General features: G+C 46.3%; 1 protein-coding gene across 1 annotated transcript in view; it reads right to left on the reverse strand.

Annotated features, from left to right (window-relative positions):
• Positions 1-21824, reverse strand: part of CEP120 (centrosomal protein 120) — a 189238-nt gene extending 167414 nt beyond the window's left edge. The window contains exon 1 of the mRNA XM_069753631.1: positions 21513-21824. Within this exon, the coding sequence (XP_069609732.1) occupies positions 21513-21561 (49 nt within the window). The 5' untranslated portion in view covers positions 21562-21824. The remainder of the gene's footprint in view (positions 1-21512) is intronic.
• Between the last annotated feature and the right edge of the window lie 547 nt (positions 21825-22371).

The following is a 22371-nucleotide window of genomic DNA, read 5'->3' on the forward strand; positions in this document are numbered from 1 at the left end:
TTTTAGGGTTGGGACAAAAGGATGGTAAAGAAATTTCCTGCGTTCTATGAAACTGTGACGCTATTTTAGGGAGATAAGCCGGGTCAGTTTTTAGAATGACTCTGTCATCAAGTATCTGCGTAAAGGGCGGGCAAGAAGATGACGCTTGTATATCACTGACACGACGAGCCGAGGTTAGGGCCACTAGCAGTGAGGTTTTTAGAGATAAGATCTTTAAAGGAACTTCTGTCAGGGGCTCAAAGGGAGGTTTGGTTAGAGCGTTTAGTACGAGGTTTAAATCCCATGGAGGAGAGTTGTGGAGGGGAATGGGTCTGGACCTAGATGAGGCTTTAATAAATCGCATGACCCACCGATTTCTGGCCAAATCATAATTATACAGTGCTGCCAAGGCTGCTACCTGAACCTTTAGAGTGCTTGTAGCCAAACCTCTTTCCAGACCTTTCTGTAAAAATTCAAGGATTTTCCCTATAGGAATTTCCCCGGATGGGTCTGCCCCTGATACTGACATGAATTTTTTCCAAACTTTCCCATATATTTTAGTGGTTTCGGGTTTTCTACTGTGTAGAAGAGTGGACACCAAGTTAGGGGAGAACCCTTTGTCCCTTAGCAACCTCCTTTCAAAAGCCACGCTGTCATGTGTAAATTTTTTACATTGAGGTGAAATACTGGACCCTGGGACAGAAGTTTCGGAGTGTCTGGTAGAACCCATGGACTTGATATGGACATTTTTCTTAGCCAAGAAAACCATATTCTGCGGGGCCAGAATGGCGCTATTAGTATCACTGTAGTCCCCTCCTCCCGAATTTTCCTCAGCACTAATGGGATGAGTGACATTGGAGGGAACGCATAGGCAAGGTGATAGTTCCAAGGAATTGTCAATGCGTCTAGAGCTACAGGGTTCCCCCGGGGATCGATTGAGCAGAATGTTTTTACTTTGCAGTTTTGGCTGTTCGCGAATAGGTCTATTACTGGTAGGCCCCAGAGATTCACAATTTGATCGAAGACCAATTGATTTAGCTCCCACTCTCCCTGCTTTAAGCATGTTCTGCTCAGGAAGTCTGCAGTTTGGTTTTCGGAGCCTTTTAAGTGGAGAGCTGTCAAGGACTTTAGACTGTGTTCCGCTATGTGGAAGATGGATTGGGTTACCTCCATCAGAGCTCGACACCTGGTTCCCCCTTGGTGGTTTAGATATGCAACCACTACCTGGTTGTCCGAAAAGACTTTTACATGATGACCGTGAAGGAGATATAGGAAGTGTGTTAGGGCCAGTTTTACCGCTAGCAGTTCTTTCATGTTGGAAGAGTCTAGCTCTTGACTTTTGTTCCAACTCCCCTGCCACTTGATCGCCTATATGTGCTCCCCAGCCCCAGGGGCTTGCATCCGTCGTTAGAATCTTCTCCGTCGGTAGCGCCCAAGGAACCCCTTTAGTTAGATTCCCTGGGTCTGCCCACCATGCTAGGGAGTGTATCGTGTTTGGAGAAATACTTAACTGCCCGTCTAAATTTCCGTGCAGAGATATGCCTAAATTTAAAGTCTCCCATTGTAGATCCCGGGAATGAAGTTGTGCCCACTGTACTGCCGGAATACAGGCAGTCATAGAGCCCAGGAGGGACATTGCTCTCCTCAGAGTAGTGACTGGGGATACCGTCAGCTGTAACACTGCCTGTGTCATTTTTTGTACCCTCTCCTGAGGAAGATAGCATGTCTGCGTGATCGAGTCTAGGACTATCCCCAAGTACTCCTGTACCTGGGATGGCACCATTTTGGACTGGTATGTTTAGCAGCCACCCTAGACTCGACAGAGAAGCAATGACCAGATTCAACTGTTGTTCGCAGTGTTGAAATGAGTTCCCCACCACGAGGAGGTCGTCCAGATAAGGAACTATTAAGATATTCTGTTCCCGTATGTGGGCCATTACCTCTGACATTATTTTCGTGAATACCCGAGGAGCGATGGCTATCCCGAAGGGGAGAGCCCGGAATTGGAAGTGTTTTACTTCCCCCTGGATATTCACTGCCAGTCTGAGATATTTTTGGTAATCTCTGTGGATGGGCACATGGTAATATGCGTCTCGTAAATCTAGAACAGTCATGAAACACAAAGGAAAGAGTATTCTCACGCAAGATTTTATTGTCTCCATTTTGAAATGTTGTATCTCCAGGAAACTGTTTAGTTTTTTGAGATTTATGATCGTTCTATACGATCCGTCCGGTTTTTTGCGGAGGAAGAGAGGAGAATAGAAACCCGTGCCTCTTTCCTGGTATGGAACTTCTTGCAATACATCTTTCTGGATTAGGCTCAGAATCTCCTTCTGGAGAGCTGACTGTTCGAGTGATTGTTTTTGAGGCGTTACCATGAAGGAGTTGCCAGGAGGAACACGAAATTTGAATTTGAGGCCTTCTCGTATAATACCTAGAATCCAAGGACTGTTTGAAATTCTTTCCCAGGCTGGAAGAAACTCAGCTAGTCTCCCTCCGACCCGGGGAGTACCTTCATTGGGATTTTTTATTATCTGGAGGGGGGGGTTTGTTGAACAAGAAGCCCCTGTTTTTGTTTCTTCTTTCTTCCCATCCGTCTTTATTTCCTTTTGGAGGTCTTCTGCGCATGAACTTTCTGTTCCGAAAGGAGCGCCTATATGACTGGTTGGGGAACCCGGGGAAAGATTTCTTTTTATCTCCTGCTTTGTCGAGGATGTCGTCCAACGTTGATCCAAACAGGAATTCACCTTCGCAAGGTATTGAGCATAGCTTGGTCTTTGTCTGCAGGTCCCCCGGCCAGCACTTTAGCCACAGGGCGCGTCTTGCGGCGTTTGAGAAAGAAGCCGACCTGGCTGCTAATCTTGCTGAGTCCACCGAAGCGTCCGCCAAAAAAAGCTTCCGCCCCTTTCATCATGGACACTGACTTTTGTATTGTCTCTCTTGGAACTTTCTCCTTTAGTTGAGAATCCAAATGCTCAAGCCATACCATTAAAGCACGGGCCGTGCAGGTGGCTGCGATGGCTGGCTTTAGACCCCCTCCTGCCGCTTCCCAGGAGTTTTTTAAGAAGGTGTCTGCCTTTTTGTCCATCGGATCCTTTAGAGTGCCCATGTCCTCGAAGGGCAGAGCGAACTTTTTAGATGCCTTTGCTATGGCCACATCCAGTTTGGGTGCCTTGCTCCAGGATGAGCAGGCTGGGTCATCGAACGAGTACTTTCTCTTGGGGGTCAAGAGAACTTTTTTATCTGGTTTCTTCCATTCTTTCTTGATCAAAGAATGAATTTTCTCATTTATTGGAAATACTCTTCTTTTCTTTTGTTCTAGTCCGCTGAACATTATGTCCTGTGCTGTTCTTTTAGGGCGTTCGTCTACCAGACCCATAGTTGTTCTGATGGCCTTTACCAATGCGTCTGTCTCCTCGATGGGGAAGCAACTGCGTCCCCCCTCTGATGATAGTGAGGAGGTCTCGGATGTCGATGAATCATTAGAGTCAGATGTCTCATTTTCTGATTCGTCTATACTGGACTCGGGAGACTTATGACCTGATCTATGTTTTTTCCTCGGAATTTTAATGCCTTTGAGGGCACTTTCCACTTGATTTTTTATTAGAGTTTTCAGGTCTGACGCGAACGCCGGAGATTCCTCCTGAATGGTTTTTTCTATGCAGGACCCGCATAGCTTTTTTTCCCATGAGGAAGGTAGCTCTTCCAAACATATTGCACACACTTTGTGCTTTGATTTGCCTGTACATTTCCTTCCCTAGGAGAAAAAAGTAATCTCGTATTACATTATTACTTTCACGTAGATCACTCACCCCTTACGACTAAGATACCGTCTCTGGCCTCGGGACTGTATCCACTGGATTCGTCACCGGCTGTGTATTTTCCCCAGAGACTCGGCTGCGTTGTGACCCTGAGCGTCCGCTGCTGCTGCGTTGCTGGGATGAAGCGTTTCCCTTGCGCTGATGTTGTGAGCGCGGACGCAGTACTTGCTCAGGTGATTGTGCACATTCCTGTGCCTCTTGTGGCTCTTTACCGCTCATAGTGGCTCCGCTCTGCGTTTGCCAAAAGATAGGGTTTCCCACGTTTCCTCTACAGAGAACGCTGTTTTTTAAACTTGCCGCCGGCAGAAGCGGTCATCTGCGCATGCGCGCACGTCACTTCCGGTTCGCGGCACAGGCGTCCTATAGGCAAGATATTATTGGGGACGCCTGTGCGCGCGTTCTAACATTCCGCCCTTGCCCGTACTTCCGGTTTGGGCGGCGGTACCAGCGGTGACCTGCGGCGCTTTTGCGCGCTCTAGCGCTCCTGCCATGGTAGTGTAGCCGCCGCTACCCCCATGTACCGATTAGCGGTACAGAGGCTGTATCGGTGACCGCCGTCACCTGCCTCTTTCCTCCCCCTTTTTTTTTTTTTTCCCTGGGGAAGTCAGGCTCGAACCTCTTCACTGCCTCCCCCTGCGACACTCACCCGTAGGGCCCGCCGACCCCCGTGGTGGTGCTTCAGGGTCGGAAGAAAAGGGGGGAGAAAACCTGCTGGACACAGCCGTGACAGGGCGCCCCCTGTCAGGAACCGACCGGCCAGCACCCTGGAATCCCACGAAGAATCCTTCAGGTACGTGCTGTAGGTTCCCCGTCAGGGACAGGAAACCAACTGATGTGGGAGAGAGGTACGCCCTTTTTCATCTGTAGGTTTCCTGTCCCTGGGGGCGGACCCCTCTCTCCGTGGTGCCATCATGGGGATAGAGAAATTAGGGGGGGGGGGGGGGTCTGCTTATACTCGAGTATATACGGTAATAACCTGCAGCATAATCACACGTGTAATGTGTATTAAACTGTTTTGATGATATAAGTAAATTCAATTAAAAAAATAAAAGTCTCCTCCGAGATGCAGACAGATGCTACTGCGTAGGCAGCGCCATCTTGCTAGAGAAAAAACAAAAATCCCCTGCTCAAAGATGGCGCCGACGGTTTTAACCCCTTCCCGACCCATGACGCCACGTAGGCGTCATGAAAGTCGGTGCCAATCCGACCCATGACGCCTATGTGGCGTCATGGAAAGATCGCGTCCCTGCAGATCGGGTGAAAGGGTTAACTCCCATTTCACCCGATCTGCAGGGACAGGGGGAGTGGTAGTTTAGCCCAGGGGGGGTGGCTTCACCCCCTCGAGGCTACGATCGCTCTGATTGGCTGTTGAAAGTGAAACTGCCAATCAGAGCGATTTGTAATATTTCACCTATTATAACTGGTGAAATATTATAATCCAGCCATGGCCGATGCTGAAATATCATCGGCCATGGCTGGAAATACTAATGTGCCCCCACCCCACCGATCGCCCCCCCAGCCCTCCGATCTGCCCGGTACACTGCCCCGCTCCCCTCCGTCCTGTGCTCCGCTCCCCCCCGTGCTCTTGTCCGCTCACCCCCGTGCTCCAATCACCCCCCCTGCACTCCGATCCACCCCCCCCGGTGCTCCGTTCCACCCCCCCCCGTGCTCCATTCCAGCCCCCCCGTGCTCCATTCCAGCCCCCCCGTGCTCCGTTCCACCCCTCCCGCGCTCCGATCCCCCCACCCCCCCGTGATCCCCGTCCCCCCCATCATACTTACCGATCCAGCCGGGATCCTGTCCGTCTTCTCTCTGGGCGCCGCCATCTTCCAAAATGGCGGGCGCATGCGCAGTGCGCCCGCCGAATCTGCCGGCCGGAAGATTCGTTCCAAAGTGCATTTTGATCACTGAGATAGGTTATATCTCAGTGATCAAAATAAAAAAAAATAATAATAAATGACCCCCCCCCCCCCTTTGTCACCCCCATAGGTAGGGACAATAAAAAAATAAAGAATTTTTTTTTTTTTCCACTAATGTTAGAATAGGGTTAGGGGTAGGGTTAGGGGTAGGGTTAGGGGTAGGGTTAGGGTTAGGGTTAGGGGTAGGGTTAGGGTTAGGGTTAGGGTTAGGGTTAGGGGTAGGGCTAGGGGTAGGGTTAGGGTTTCGGTATGTGCACACGTATTCTGGTCCTCTGCGGATTTTTCCGCTGCGGATTTGATAAATCCGCAGTGCTAAACCGCTGCGGATTTATGGCGGATTTACCGCGTTTTTTCTGCGCATTTCACTGTGGTTTTACAACTGCGATTTTCTATTGGAGCAGTTGTAAAACCACTGCGGAATCCGCACAAAGAAGTAACATGCTGCGGAATGTAAACCGCTGCGTTTCCGTGCAGTTTTTCCGCAGCATGTGTACAGCGATTTTTGTTTCCCGTAGGTTTACATTGAACTGTAAACTCATGGGAAACTGCTGCGGATCCGCAGCGTTTTCCGCAGCGTGTGCACATACCTTTAGAATTAGGCTATGTGCACACGGTGCGGATTTGGCTGCGGATCTGCAGCGGATTGGCCGCTGCGGATTCGCAGCAGTGTTCCATCAGGTTTACAGTACCAAGTAAACTTATGGAAAACCAAATCCGCTGTGCCCATGGTGCGGAAAATACCGCGCGAAAACGCTGCGTTGTATTTTCCGCAGCATGTCAATTCTTTGTGCGGATTCCGCAGCGTTTTACACCTGTTCCTCAATAGGAATCCGCAGGTGAAATCCGCACAAAAAACACTGGAAATCCGCAGAAAATCCGCAGGTAAAACGCAGTGCCTTTTACCCTTGGATTTTTCAAAAATGGTGCGGAAATATCTCACACGAATCCGCAACGTGGGCACATAGCCTTAGGGTTAGGGTTGGAATTAGGGTTGTGGTTAGGGTTGTGATTAGGGTTATGGCCACAGTTGGGATTAGGGTTAGGGGTGTGTTGGGGTTAGTGTTGGAGGTAGAATTGAGGGGTTACCACTGTTTAGGCACATCAGGGGTCTCCAAACGCAACATGGCGCCACCATTGATTCCAGCCAATCTCGTATTCAAAAAGTCAAATGGTGCTCCCTCACTTCCGAGCCCTGACGTGTGCCCAAACAGTGGTTTACCCCCACATATGGGGTACCAGCATACTCAGGACAAACTGCGCAACAATTACTGGGGTCCAATTTCTCCTGTTACCCTTGTGAATCTAAAAAAATGCTTGCTAAAACATAATTTTTGAGGAAAGAAAACGTATTTATTATTTTCACGGCTCTGCATTATAAACTTCTATGAAGCGCTTGGGGGTTCAAAGTGCTCACCACATATCTAGATAAGTTCCTTGGGGGATCTAGTTTCTAAAATGGGGTCACTTGTGGGGGTTTCTACTGTTTAGGCACACCAGGGGCTCTGCAAACGCAACGAGACGCCCACAGAGCATTCCATCAAAGTCTGCATTTCAAAACGTCACTACTTCACTTCCGAGCCTCGGCATGTGCCCAAACAGTGGTTTACCCCCACATATGGGGTATCAGCGTACTCAGGAGAAATTGGACAACAACTTTTGGGGTCAAATTTCTCCTGTTTCCCCTTGGGAAAATAAAAAATTGCAGGCTAAAAGATCATTTTTGAGAAAATATTTTTTTATTTTTTTATTTTCATGGCTCTGCGTTATAAACTTCTGTGAAGCACTTGGGGGTTCAAAGTCCTCACCACACATCTAGATTAGTTCCTTTGGGGGTCTAGTTTCCAAAATGGGGTCATTTCTGGGGGATCTCCAATGTTTAGGCACACAGGGGCTCTCCAAACGTGACATGGTGTCCGCTAATGATTGGAGCTAATTTTCCATTTAAAAAGCCAAATGGCGTGCCATCCCTTCCGAGCCCTGCCGTGCGCCCAAACAGTGGTTTACCCCCACATATGGGGTATCAGCGTACTCAGGACAAACTGGACAACAATATTTGTGGTCCAATTTCTCCTATTATCCTTGGCAAAATAGGAAATTCCAGGCTAAAAAATCATTTTTGAGGAAAGAAAAATTATTTTTTATTTTCATGGCTCTGCGTTATAAACTTCTGTGAAGCACCTGGGGGTTTAAAGTGCTCAATATGCATCTAGATAAGTTCCTTGGGGGGTCTAGTTTCCAAAATGGGGTCACTTGTGGGGGAGCTCCAATGTTTAGGCACACATGGGCTCTCCAAACGCGACATGGTGTCCGCTAACAATTGGAGCTAATTTTCCATTCAAAAAGTCAAATGGCGCGCCTTCCCTTCCGAGCCTTACCATGTGCCCAAACAGTGGTTTACCCCCACATGTGAGGTATTGGTGTACTCTGGAGAAATTGCCCAACACATTTTAGGATCCATTTTATCCTGTTGCCCATGTAAAAATGAAAAAATTTAGGCTAAAAGAATTTTTTTGTGAAAAAAAAGTACTTTTTCATTTTTACGGATCAATTTGTGAAGCACCTGGGGGTTCAAAGTGCTCACTATGCATCTAGATAAGTTCCTTGGGGCGTCTAGTTTCCAAAATGGGGTCACTTGTGGGGGAGCTCCAATTTTTAGGCACACGGGGGCTCTCCAAACGTGACATGGTGTCCGCTAAAGAGTGGAGCCAATTTTTAATTCAAAAAGTCAAATGGCGCTCCTTCCCTTCCAAGCCCTGCCGTGCGCCCAAACAGTGGTTTACCCCCACATATGAGGTATCAGCGTACTCAGGACAAATTGGACAACAACTTTCGTGGTTCAGTTTCTCCTTTTACCATTGGGAAAATAAAAAAATTGTTGCTAAAAGATAATTTTTGTGACTAAAAAGTTAAATGTTCATTTTTTCCTTCCATGTTGCTTCTGCTACTGTGAAGCACCTGAAGGGTTAATAAACTTCTTGAATGTGGTTTTGAGTACCTTGAGGGGTGCAGTTTTTAGAATGGTGTCACTTTTGGGTATTTTCAGCCATATAGACCCCTTAAACTGACTTCAAATGTGAGGTGGTCCCTAAAAAAAATGGTTTTGTAAATTTCGTTGTAAAAATGAGAAATCGCTGGTCAAATTTTAACCCTTATAACTTCCTAACAAAAAAAAATTTTGTTTCCAAAATTGTGCTGATGTAAAGTAAACATGTGGGAAATGTTATTTATTAACTATTTTGTGTCACATATCTCTCTGGTTTAACAGAATAAAAATTCAAAATGTGATAATTGCAAAATTTTCAAAATTTTCGCCAAATTTCCGTTTTTATCACAAATAAACGCAGAATTTATTGACCTAAATTTACCACTAACATGAAGCCCAATATGTCACGAAAAAACAATCTCAGAACCGCTAGGATCCGTTGAAGCGTTCCTGAGTTATTACTTCATAAAGGGACACTGGTCAGAATTGCAAAAAACGGCAAGGTCTTTAAGGTCAAAATAGGCTGGGTCATGAAGGGGTTAAGCCACGCTTAAAACTGTGGGTATTGGAAATTAATCGACTTGTCCTGAGTGGCGCACTCCAGAGAATTTTCGCAGCATGCGAGAAGTCTTGGAGATGGGAATGGGAGGTTCGGATTTTTGAGGATTTTAGTTTTAAGACATTAGCAGAACAGAGGGCACGCATAGGGTGGTAGACGGAGACAAGGGAGGAGATGTAGGGCAGTGCTTGAACCATGGATCATTTTGTGGGTGAGTGATAAATTTATATTGAACTCTGTAGTGCATGGGTAACCATTGCAATGACTGGCACAGTGTAGAGGCATCGGTGTAGGGGTTTGAAAAATAGAATTATTCTTACCGTTAATTCGGTTTCTAGGAGCCTTCCACGACAGCCACCAGGAGGTTGTCTCCATTCCCTAATGGGGGACAGGAAGCACAAGAGGTTAAAAACCCCTCCCACCTCCCATTAACCAGTGACTTACAACTGAACCCATAGCACCGGTTACCTTTAGGTTCTCAGAAAAATATCCAAGAACATCGGGAGGGAATTAATGCTGTCGTGGAAGGCTCCTAGAAACCGAATTAACGGTAAGAATAATTCTATTTTCTCTAGTAGCCTTCCACGACAGCCACCAGGAGGGATGCCAACCAATTCTGTATTTAGGGAGGGACCACAGCTTGAAGAACCTTTCGGGCAAAAGCAAGATCCTGATTGGACCAGAAATCCAATCTATAATGTTTAGTAAATGTGTGTAGAGAAAACCATGTTGCTGCCCTGCAAATCTGCTCCGAAGAAGCGCCAGCCCTTTCAGCCCAAGAGACGGAAGTGGATCTGGTGGAATGAGCCTTTAGGCCCGCAGGAACAGCAATATTCTGATTTAGGTATGCTTCAGAAATGGCCTTTTTTATCCAGTTGGCAATGGTACTCTTCGCTACCTTCTTGCCTTTGTTTCTGCCAGAAAGATGAACGAAGAGATTTTTGTCAATTCTAAATAATTTAGTATAATCTAAGTAGTATAAAACTATACGTCGTACGTCCAAAGTATGGAATCTGTGTTCTTCCGGATTTGAAGGATTGTGACAAAACGATGGGAGGACTATGTCCTGTGATCGATGGAATTCTGACACTACCTTCGGTAGGAAACAAGGATCTGGACGGAATACGATGGAGTCATCTCTTATGGTAAGATAAGGCTCTCTAATTGAGAGAGCTTGTATTTCCCCCACTCTTCTTGCGGTAGAAATTGCAACCAAGAAGGCCGTCTTGCAGGACAGAAGATGCGAGGAACAAGATGATAGTGGCTCAAATGGAGGAGCCGTAAGACCCTTTAGAACTATGTTTAGGTCCCAGGATGGCACAAAAATTTGTTTTCTTGGACAATGTCTTGATGCCGCGACCATAAACCTCTTTATCCAACGATGACCCGCAAGATCCTGATCGAAGACGGAACTCAAGGCTGATACTTGAACTTTCAAGGTACTTGGCTTCAGCCCTAATTCTAATCCCTTTTGTAAAAAATCTAATATTTGTGAAATATTAGGATGAAAAGGGTCAGGTTTATGAGGATGACACCACGAGGAGAATCTTTTCCAGATTTTTCCATATATGGCATTAGTAATAGGTTTCCTAGATTTTTGTAGAGTAGAGATTACTGACTCTGAAAGGCCCTTAGCTCTTAGTACCTGGGCTTCAATAGCCAGGCTGCCAGTTTGAACTTCTGTGGCTCCGGGTGATAAAAGGGGCCCTGGCAGAGAAGATCTTCTGATACCTGAAGAAAGACTGGACCGTCCACCTTTAATTCTTCGATGAGGTGGTACCAGCTCCTCTTCGGCCACGCTGGAGCTACTAGGATAGTCTGGACCTGATCGTCCCGGATCTTCCGGAGGGTCTTCGCCAGTAACGGTATTGGAGGGAACCCGTAAGCCAGATGGAACCTCCAAGTATGAGCAAAGGCGTCTACTCCCTGAGACCTGTCTTTGGGGTTTAGGGAGAAGTAGTTCTCGACCTGTGCATTCTGGCTGGACGCTAGAAGGTCTATATCGGGAAGACCCCACCTGTCTGTCAACATTTTGAAAGCGTCCGTCTTCAGGCTCCATTCTCCTGGATGCAAGTCGTGACGGCTTAGGCGATCTGCCTGGACGTTCACCGACCCCTTGAGGTGTAACGCTGAAAGTGAGAGGAGATGTTTCTCTGCCCAGCAAAATATCCTGTTTGATATTGCTTTTAGTTGGTTGAACTTTGGACTCCCCTGGTGTTTTAGATGCGCGACAGTCGTCATATTGTCCGAATAAATTCTGACATGTTGACCTATAATGAGACTGCTGGCTGCCAGAAGGGCCCTCTCCACTGCCAACAATTCTCTGAGGTTGGAGGAACTGGAGCCTTCTCTCTGATTCCAGTGACCCTGGAATGGGATTTGTGAGACCACTGCTCCCCAACCTTTTTGACTGGCGTCTGTTGTCACCGTAATTAGCGGATCTTGCACCCAGTCTACACCCTTCAGCAGGTTTGATTGGATCGACCACCAGGTTAACGAGGCCTTTACCTTCCCTGGAGTGTAAACTCTTCTGTTTAAGGAATTTGGATTCCCGTTCCAGTTCCCTAAGATGTGCGCCTGCAGAACTCTGGAGTGGCTCTGAGCCCACTGGACTGATTGTATACAGGCCGTCATCGATCCCAGAAGGGACATTGCAGTTCGTAAGGACGGAGAACGTTGTTTCCTGAAGTGTGAGACCTTGGAAATTAAATTTATCCGATGTTCCTCTGGTAAGAAGGACTTTTGACCTTCTGAATCCAGGAGGACTCCAAGGAATTTCCTCACCTTTGATGGTGACAGCCGAGATTTTTTCAGGTTTGGAATCCAACCCAACCCCTGTAAGATGTTCAGAGTTTTGGAAACTCTCTGATTGAGAACTTCGGCGGAAGGACCAATTATTAACAGGTCGTCTAAGTACGGGACTATGGCGATGTCTTGGCTCCTGATATGGGCTACTGCTTCCGCCATGACTCTGGAGAACACCCTTGGGGCTGAGGAGATCCCGAAGGGGAGAACATTGTACTGAAAATGTAAGATCTTTTGGTTGAATTGAACCGCAAATCTCAGGTATTTCCTGTGGCAAGGATGTATTGGAATATGGAAATAGGCATCCTTGAGGTCTATTGTTGCCATATATGAGTGAGGAGCTATTAGAGGGATGGCTGTTTTTACTGACTCCATCTTGAACTTGCGGTATGTTATGTATCTGTTGAGAGCCTTCAGATTTATTATAATCCGAGATTGTCCGGAAGGCTTTTTTACTATGAAGATACGGGAATAGTGGCCTTCCCCCCGCTCGTTCACTGGGACCAAGGAAATAGCTCTTGAGTTTAGCAAGTCCTGAATTCCGGCCATCATCAACTTTTGAGTCTCCCGAGATGACAGGGAGGTGACTCTTACGATCCTGGGAGGAGGCGCATCGAACTCTATCAGCAGACCCTGTTGGATAACACTCACCACCCAGGGGCTGTTGGAGATATTCTGCCAACTGTGGACAAAGTTCGAAAGCCTCCCCCCTACCGGATCGGAGTCATTGCTTCTCTTGTTGTGGTTGTTGGGGAATAAGGATGTTTTTAGGCTTCCCCTTAGCATAACTCCACCTTCCGGATTTTCCTTTTCCTCTACCCTGGGAGGGCTGGGAGGGCCGAAAAAAACGCTTCCTGGGAGGCTTCTGTTCAGGGAGGGTTTTCTTTCTGTCTGTGGCTTTCTCTAAGATATCATCTAAGGAGGGCCCAAACACATATTCACCCTTAAAGGGAATAGAACACAGTTTTATTTTTGACGTAACATCTCCGCTCCACATTTTTAACCAGAGAGCTCTTCTGGCTGAATTTGTCTGGACCAAGGATCTGGCGGCCACACGGATAGATTCCAGTGAGGCGTCTGCAAGGAACCCCGTTGCTCTGTGCAAGATAGGCAAAGAGTCCAGTACTTCTTCTCTTGGGGTACCCTGAGAAATGTGGCTTTCTAACTCTTCTATCCAACGGAAGAGCGAGCGGGCAACACATGTGGATGCTATATTGAACCGGAGGGCTGAGGTAGACGTTTCCCAGGATTTTTTGAGAAGACTCTCAATCTTCCTATCCAAGGGGTCTTTTAATTGGGAAGAATCCTCGAACGGCAGAGCCGTCTTTTTAGCCACTCTAGCCACTTGGACATCAATTTTTGGAATGTTCCATTTTATTGAGTCCTCGTCAAGAGGAAATCGGTGCTTAAAATCTGGAGGCGTTGTTAGCCGTTTCTCGGGTAATTCCCATTCATTATTAATCATATCAATTATGCTTTTATGGACGGGAAACCCGGGCTGCTTTTCAGTATGTATACCAAACAGCTCGTCTTGTATAGACTGAGGCACTGATTCCTCTTTTAGCCCCATTGTGTTCCTCACAGCCGATACCAAATCCTCAATATATTCTGAGGAAAAAAGGTATTTTCTGATCTCCGCAGATTTATGGGGTAACGTGTCTTCCCACTTGACAGAGGAGGACGTATAGGACTCCTCAGACTCTGACTCAGAGTACTCCTGGATTTTCCTCTTTTTGGGGAGAGATGGACCAGGTGAGGCTGGTGGCGGTGGTGGAGGTGGGGCGAGTGTAGCCAAGGAGGTTTGCACCTCCTGCCTAACCAAGGAGCGGATGTCATCAATCAAGGAAGGGTGTTCCGCTCTGACGATTTTATCCGTACAAGGTTGGCATAACTTTTTCTCCCAATCTGGTGGCATTTTCGCATTACAGGTAGCACATCTACGCTTGGGAATGTTTTTAGGGCCTGGCTTGACTCCCTGCAATGAGAGAGGAAGCCGTGTAAGAAAAGGTATATTATGTACCTTTAAATGGGACACCCTCTGCCGTACTTACTAGGGCCTGAGGAGCGCTGGGCTCTGCAGCTGCAGGGCAAGACGAGTCCATGCTTACAGCAGGCTTACCTGAGACGTCTTCGCAGCTTATATAGAAAATAAGTCTGCAACCAGCGTGTGCAATTAGCCGCCCCTCCCCCTCCTAAGTCCCAGGCAGGCGTGCGAGGATGCAGCGTGCCTCGCACGCCATTCGGTAATCCATTGCTCTGGACTTGTGTCGCTCCTGTGCAGGAGCGCCGACCCGGAAGTGGAGCGCCGCTGACTTCCGGGTCGCCGAACAGCGCGCGCTGGAGGGGGAGACGCCGGAGAGCTCAGGGAGGCCTCCGGGTGGGCTCACCGGCCAGCTTTGTCCCCGCGAGAGGACGCAGGAGGACCGGGAACGCGGTCCCAGAATCCGGAGGAGACGGGAGACACAAAGCAGGAGGAAGCCGCGGGGGACCCGACCATAAGTGCCCGGCAAAAGATCTGATTCAGGTACTCTGCTAGAGCCGCCGCAGCAGCGCACCAGGAACCTCTCCATGCCCCATGGGGGACAGGAAAGACACTGGTTAATGGGAGGTGGGAGGGGTTTTTAACCTCTTGTGCTTCCTGTCCCCCATTAGGGAATGGAGACAACCTCCTGGTGGCTGTCGTGGAAGGCTACTAGAGAAAGAATATGATCCTGGCTGCTGCATTCAGGACGGATTGGAGAAGGGAGAGTTTGGTAAGAGGGAGACTGATTAGTAGAGAGTTACAATAGTCCAGACGAGGATGAATAAGAGCTACGGTAAGTTTTTGTTGTGTTAAAGGTAAGAAAAGGTTGAATTCTAGAGATGTTTTTCAGGCATAGGTGACATGAGGTGGTGAGTGATCAGATGTGGGGAGCGAAGGAAAGATCTCCATAAAATATGACACCAAGACAGAGGGCATGTTGACAACAGAGTGCCAGTACATTGGACTTTCCCATACATGAGCTCTCAGCTGGGCGTTCATGTGTTTCCAAAGGAGAAAGAGGAAAAAGTGCATCTGCAGTACCCACAAATGGCCACTAAATAGTTTCTGGCGCCGTGCTACATCCGGCTGCCAATAACAGCTGGATAACCCATCAATATCTTCTACCTGAACAACCACTTAAAATGTTTACATATATTTACTGTGACCACTGAACAATCGCCGACTGGTTACATGCACGCTAGTCGCGGCGTGTTTAATGGTCAGTTTAGAACAGCAGACCACAATACGAGCACAGAGAGAATTATAATACGATCGTTCCGTGCATAGAACATCATATTATCGGCAGCACATTTCACAATTACACAGGAGGATGCGTAGCAAAAAAGACCAAGATTAAAAATCATCAGACAAAACACTGGTTCACCAGGTGATTGCCATAGTGTCAGGCGAGACGGCCTGATAGGAGTGAACAATCCCTCTACGGTAAGATATGTGGAAACTAGAATTTGGATGTTTCTGGGTGCCAACAGCCACAGCACAGCTCTAAAATAGCCAGCGAGTCACAGACAAGTCTAAAATTATATTAGTGACATAACTTTTCTGAGAATCATTTGTGTCAATGTGAAACATATAGATAAATATTCGTTAAAGGACAATAGTGAAAAAGTATAAAACACTACAATTTCCTGCCTAAATTCGGTGGATTTCCTGCAGCCTAGGCCGGTACTGTAATACCCTACAGCAGGACAGAATCAGAGGGTCTGTTACACACAAACATCCCCACGTGTGCCTGGTAACAGATACCGTACTGTGATTCACGGCAGAACACAAGAACACTGCAAGTATTACAGAGTGTAGGATTCTGCTGCACGTGGCCATAACCAACGGACTGCAAATACAATTCTCATCCTTAAGTGAGCCACATACACACTGCCATCATACAAAGTATCTACTGTATAAATCATAGACGGCATCAGTACATACAGACAGGGCACAACAATGGGCATCTTCTGTATGATCAGCCATGTGGGTCATGTCATCAAATGAACAAGGTACATGGTACAACACTGTACCATAGTGCCCTATCAGACACAGGTGACACCAGCAGGACAGATACATGGTATAACATAGGGCACTATGGTATAATCAGACACAGGTGACACCAGCAGGATAGATACACGATATATCAAATTAGAGAAGAAACGGAAACTTTATGCCAATAAAAACACTGAATTTTATTAATATTACGTATAAAAATTCTAATAGCAGTCAGTGGAGATACGTGACAGAATATACTGTCTGCATAGGAAAAATACACCAAACAATGCCTATAAACAGTCAAGTGATCCCAAAGATTGCAGATACAAGGAGATAAGACAGGAATTAACCTAAATATGCATAGGGTAACAAGGCATAGATTTCAAAGCCCAACTTATATCAATAAGACTATCCCCCTGGACGAAGCATAACGCAAAACGCGCGTCGGGGTCCATCTACTCATCTGCAGTTTCAGGTAAATACACCCCGACCTTCCTTCATGCCTTGCACTTTAGCACTACACGCACTTTTCAGCCACTATATGGGTGGGCGTAGTAGTCCTATTTAGGATCACAAGGGCCTGTATATATCCCGCTTTAGGCAGTTTTCTGCCACATTCTTCTTATTACAAAGGTTACCTTACTGTATCCTCTGCTATAGTTGAGGCATTTGATTGCTTTTCATATATTTTTAGGTGTATTACCTATAGCCCACATATCTTCGATATTTGTCCACTGTGACATATGAATGGTTTATTTAAACTGTATGTATAGTAATTTATTAGCTATTTTTGTCTTATTGATATAAGTTGGGCTTTGAAATCTATGCCTTGTTACCCTATGCATATTTAGGTTCATTCCTGTCTATCTCCTTGTATCTGCAATCTTTGGGATCACTTGACTGTTTATAGGCATTGTTTGGTGTATTTTTCCTATGCAGACAGTATATTCTGTCACGTATCTCCACTGACTGCTATTAGAATTTTTATACGTAATATTAATAAAATTCAGTGTTTTTATTGGCATAAAGCTTCCGTTTCGCCTTTATTTGATATATTGTGCAATTTGGAAGTGCCTCTGATATAGGCCGCTGTTTTGGGTGAGGACAGATACATGGTATAACATAGGGCACTGTGTATGATCAGACATAGATGACACCAGCAGGACAGATACATGGTATAACATAGGGCACTGTGGTATGATCAGACATAGATGACACCAGCAGGACAGATACATGGTATAACATAGGGCACTGTGGTATGATCAGACATAGGTGACACCAGCAGGACAGATACATGGTATAACATAGGGCACTGTGGTATGATCAGACATAGGTGACACCAGCAGGACAGATACATGGTATAACATAGGGCACTGTGTATGATCAGACATAGGTGACACCAGCAGGACAGATACATGGTATAACGTAGGGCACTGTGTATGATCAGACATAGGTGACACCAGCAGGACAGATACATGGTATAACATAGGGCACTGTGGTATGATCAGACATAGATGACACCAGCAGGACAGATACATGGTATAACATAGGGCACTGTGGTATGATCAGACATAGGTGACACCAGCAGGACAGATACATGGTATAACATAGGGCACTGTGGTATGATCAGACATAGATGACACCAGCAGGACAGATACATGGTATAACATAGGGCACTGTGTATGATCAGACATAGGTGACACCAGCAGGACAGATACATGGTATAACGTAGGGCACTGTGTATGATCAGACATAGATGACACCAGCAGGACAGATACATGGTATAACATAGGGCACTGTGGTATGATCAGACATAGATGACACCAGCAGGACAGATACATGGTATAACATAGGGCACTGTGGTATGATCAGACATAGGTGACACCAGCAGGACAGATACATGGTATAACATAGGGCACTGTGGTATGATCAGACATAGATGACACCAGCAGGACAGATACATGGTATAACATAGGGCACTGTGTATGATCAGACATAGGTGACACCAGCAGGACAGATACATGGTATAACATAGGGCACTGTGGTATGATCAGACATAGATGACACCAGCAGGACAGATACATGGTATAACATAGGGCACTATGTATGATCAGACATAGGTGACACCAGCAGGACAGATACATGGTATAACATAGGGCACTGTGGTATGATCAGACATAGATGACACCAGCAGGACAGATACATGGTATAACATAGGGCACTATGTATGATCAGACATAGGTGACACCAGCAGGACAGATACATGGTATAACATAGGGCACTGTGGTATGATCAGACATAGATGACACCAGCAGGACAGATACATGGTATAACATAGGGCACTGTGTATGATCAGACATAGGTGACACCAGCAGGACAGATACATGGTATAACATAGGGCACTATGGTATGATCAGACACAGGTGACACCAGCAGGGCAGATACATGGTATAACATAGGGCACTGTGGTATGATCAGACATAGATGACACCAGCAGGACAGATACATGGTATAACGTAGGGCACTGTGTATGATCAGACATAGATGACACCAGCAGGACAGATACATGGTATAACATAGGGCACTGTGTATGATCAGACATAGGTGACACCAGCAGGACAGATACATGGTATAACATAGGGCACTGTGTATGATCAGACATACAGTTAGGTCCATATATATTTGGACAGAGACAACATTTTCCGAATTTTTGTTATAGACATTACCACAATGAATTTAAAAAAAAACCACTTCAGATGCAGTTGAAGTTCAGACTTTCAGCTTTCATTTGAGGGTATCCACATTAAAATTGGATGAAGGGTTTAGGAGCGTCAGCTTCGTAACATGTGCCACCCTGTTTTTAAAGGGCTCAAAAGTAATTGGACAATTGACTCCAAGGCTGTTTCATGGACAGGTGTGGGCAATCCCTTCGTTATGTCATTCTTAATTAAGCAGATAAAAGGCCTGGAGTTGATTTGAGGTGTGGTGCTTGCATTTGGAAGGTTTTGCTGTGAAGTAAACATGCGGTCTATGGAGCTCTCCATGCAGGTGAAACAAGCCATCCTTAAGCTGTGAAAACAGAAAAAAAACCATCCGAGAAATTCCTACAATATTAGGAGTGGCAAAATCTACAGTTTGGTACATCCTGAGAAAGAAAGAAAGCTCTGGTGAACTCCTCAATGCAAAAAGACCTGGGCGCCCACGGAAGACAACAGTGGTGGATGATCGCAGAATAATCTCCATGGTGAAGAGAAACCCCTTCACAACAGCCAACCAAGTGACCAACACTCTCCAGGAGGTCGCCGTATCAATATCCAAATCTACCATAAAGAGAAGACTGCATGAAAGTAAATACAGAGGGTTCACTGCACGGTGCAAGCCACTCATAAGCATCGAGAATAAAAAGGCTAGACTGGACTTTGCTAAAAAACATCTAAAAAAGCCAGCACAGTTCTGGAAGAACATTCTTTGGACAGATGAAACCAAGATCAGCCTCTACCAGAATGATGGAAAGAGAAAAGTATGGCGAAGGCGTGGTACAGCTCATGATCCAAAGCATACCACATCATCTGTAAAACACGGCGGAGGCAGTGTGATGGCTTGGGCATGCATGGCTGCCAGTGGCACTGGGTCACTAGTGTCTATTGATGATGTGACACAGGACAGAAGCAGCCAAATGAATTCTGAGGTATTCAGAGACATACTGCGTGCTCAGATCCAGCCAAATGCAGCCAAACTGCTTGGTCGTCGTTTCATACTACAGATGGACAATGACCCAAAACATAAAGCCAAAGCAACCCAGGGGTTTATTAAAGCAAAGAAGTGGAATATTCTTGAATGGCCAAGTCAGTCACCTGATCTCAACCCAATTGAGCAGCATTTCACTTGTTAAAGACTAAACTTCAGACAGAAAGGCCCACAAACAAACAGCAACTGAAAACCACCGCAGTGAAGGCCTGGCAGAGCATCAGAAAGGAAGAATCACAGTGTCTGGTGATGTTCATGAGTTCAAGACTTCAGGCAGTCATTGCCAACAAAGGGTTTTCAACCAAGTACTAGAAATGAACATTTTATTTAAAATGATTGAATCTGTCCAATTACTTTTGGTCCCTTTAAAAACAGGGTGGCACATGTTCAGGAGCTGAAATTCCTAAACCCTTCATCCAATTTTAATGTGGATACCTTCAAATGCAAGCTGAAAGTCTGAACTTCAACTGCATCTGAATGGTTTTGTTTAAAATTCATTGTGGTAATGTCTATAACCAAAATTAGAAAAATGTTGTCTCTGTCCAAATATATATGGACCTAACTGTAGGTGACACCAGCAGGACAGATACATGGTATAACATAGGGCACTGTGGTATGATCAGACACAGGTGACACCAGCAGGACAGATACATGGTATAACATAGGGCACTGTGGTATGATCAGACATAGGTGACACCAGCAGGACAGATACATGGTATAACATAGGGCACTGTGGTATGATCAGACATAGGTGACACCAGCAGGACAGATACATGGTATAACATAGGGCACTGTGGTATGATCAGACACAGGTGACACCAGCAGGACAGATACATGGTATAACATAGGGCACTGTGTATGATCAGACACAGGTGACACCAGCAGGGCAGATACATGGTATAACATAGGGCACTATGTATGATCAGACATAGGTGACACCAGCAGGACAGATACATGGTATAACATAGGGCACTATGGTATGATCAGACACAGGTGACACCAGCAGGGCAGATACATGGTATAACATAGGGCACTGTGGTATGATCAGACATAGGTGACACCAGCAGGACAGATACATGGTATAACATAGGGCACTGTGTATGATCAGACACAGGTGACACCAGCAGGGCAGATACATGGTATAACATAGGGCACTGTGGTATGATCAGACATAGGTGACACCAGCAGGACAGATACATGGTATAACATAGGGCACTGTGGTATGATCAGACATAGGTGACACCAGCAGGACAGATACATGGTATAACATAGGGCACTGTGGTATGATCAGACACAGGTGACACCAGCAGGACAGATACATGGTATAACATAGGGCACTGTGGTATGATCAGACATAGGTGACACCAGCAGGACAGATACATGGTATAACATAGGGCACTGTGGTATGATCAGACATAGGTGACACCAGCAGGACAGATACATGGTATAACATAGGGCACTGTGGTATGATCAGACATAGGTGACACCAGCAGGGCAGATCAGATACTTGGTTGCATCCATCCACCACAGCAGACATTGCTGTACAGTGCACTGCCGGCCTGTGCCACACATCACACGTATGCTTACAGCAGGAGTCCGCAGTGACATGCTGGGCCTTGTGGTACCGCACTATGCCGGTATGCACGGCACACAGCCTCAAGCAGAGATCTCTCTTTACCTTCTAGAATGGACACAACGATGAGCAGCTGCTCCGTCTTGTACCCCATGTCTGTGTGGGTACCAGTGCGGACTCACAGTAGCACAAGCCGCTGTACAGGGGCACTGCCCGGTAATGACACTGTGTCACCCGCCGCTGTGGGTCCCTTTGCCGCTTCTCCCAACATACAAACACAACGAGTCCCTCCTCCTGACTACCAACTACTTCCGCCTGGCAACCGTGAGCTGACCAATCAGAGAGCCCGACGTTAGAACGTGAGCGAAGGCGAGAGCTAGAGGCCAAAAGAACGGAGCAGCAACACGCATGCGTATTAGGACGATTTCCAGTCACATGACAGTAAACGCGGAGCCATTTTTTCTTTGGGCACCAGGACACGCGGAGCTCTGCTGGCTAGGGACACTGTAAGGCTACGGTCACACTATCAGTATGTGGTCAGTATTTTACATCAGTATTTGTAAGCTAAAACCAGGAGTGGAACAAACGGAGGGGAAAGCTATAATAGAAACACGTCACCAAGTCTGTATTTATCACCCACTCCTGGTTTTTGCTTACAAATACTGATGTGAAATACTGACCACATGCTGATAATGTGAGTGTTGCCTAAGACGAGGCTGAAGTTGGTTTCTTACTCGTCAGTTTCTTATTTGGCAATGTTTTCTGTTTTGTTATAGGTTTAACAACCAAAAATTAGTATCACAATAATAACAAACAATGCAGCGAGGTGCCCTGATGTGAATGCACTTAAAAAAATACAAAAATTATAAAAATGGCATAAAAATGAGCATCAAAGTGTTCACAGAAGGGCGTTAAGGCAAGAGTTAAATACATCTGTGGAATAGTGTGAGCTCAGTGACCCAAA

Source organism: Ranitomeya imitator, chromosome 1, assembly GCF_032444005.1.
Source record: "Ranitomeya imitator isolate aRanImi1 chromosome 1, aRanImi1.pri, whole genome shotgun sequence".
Lineage (NCBI taxonomy): Eukaryota > Metazoa > Chordata > Amphibia > Anura > Dendrobatidae > Ranitomeya > Ranitomeya imitator.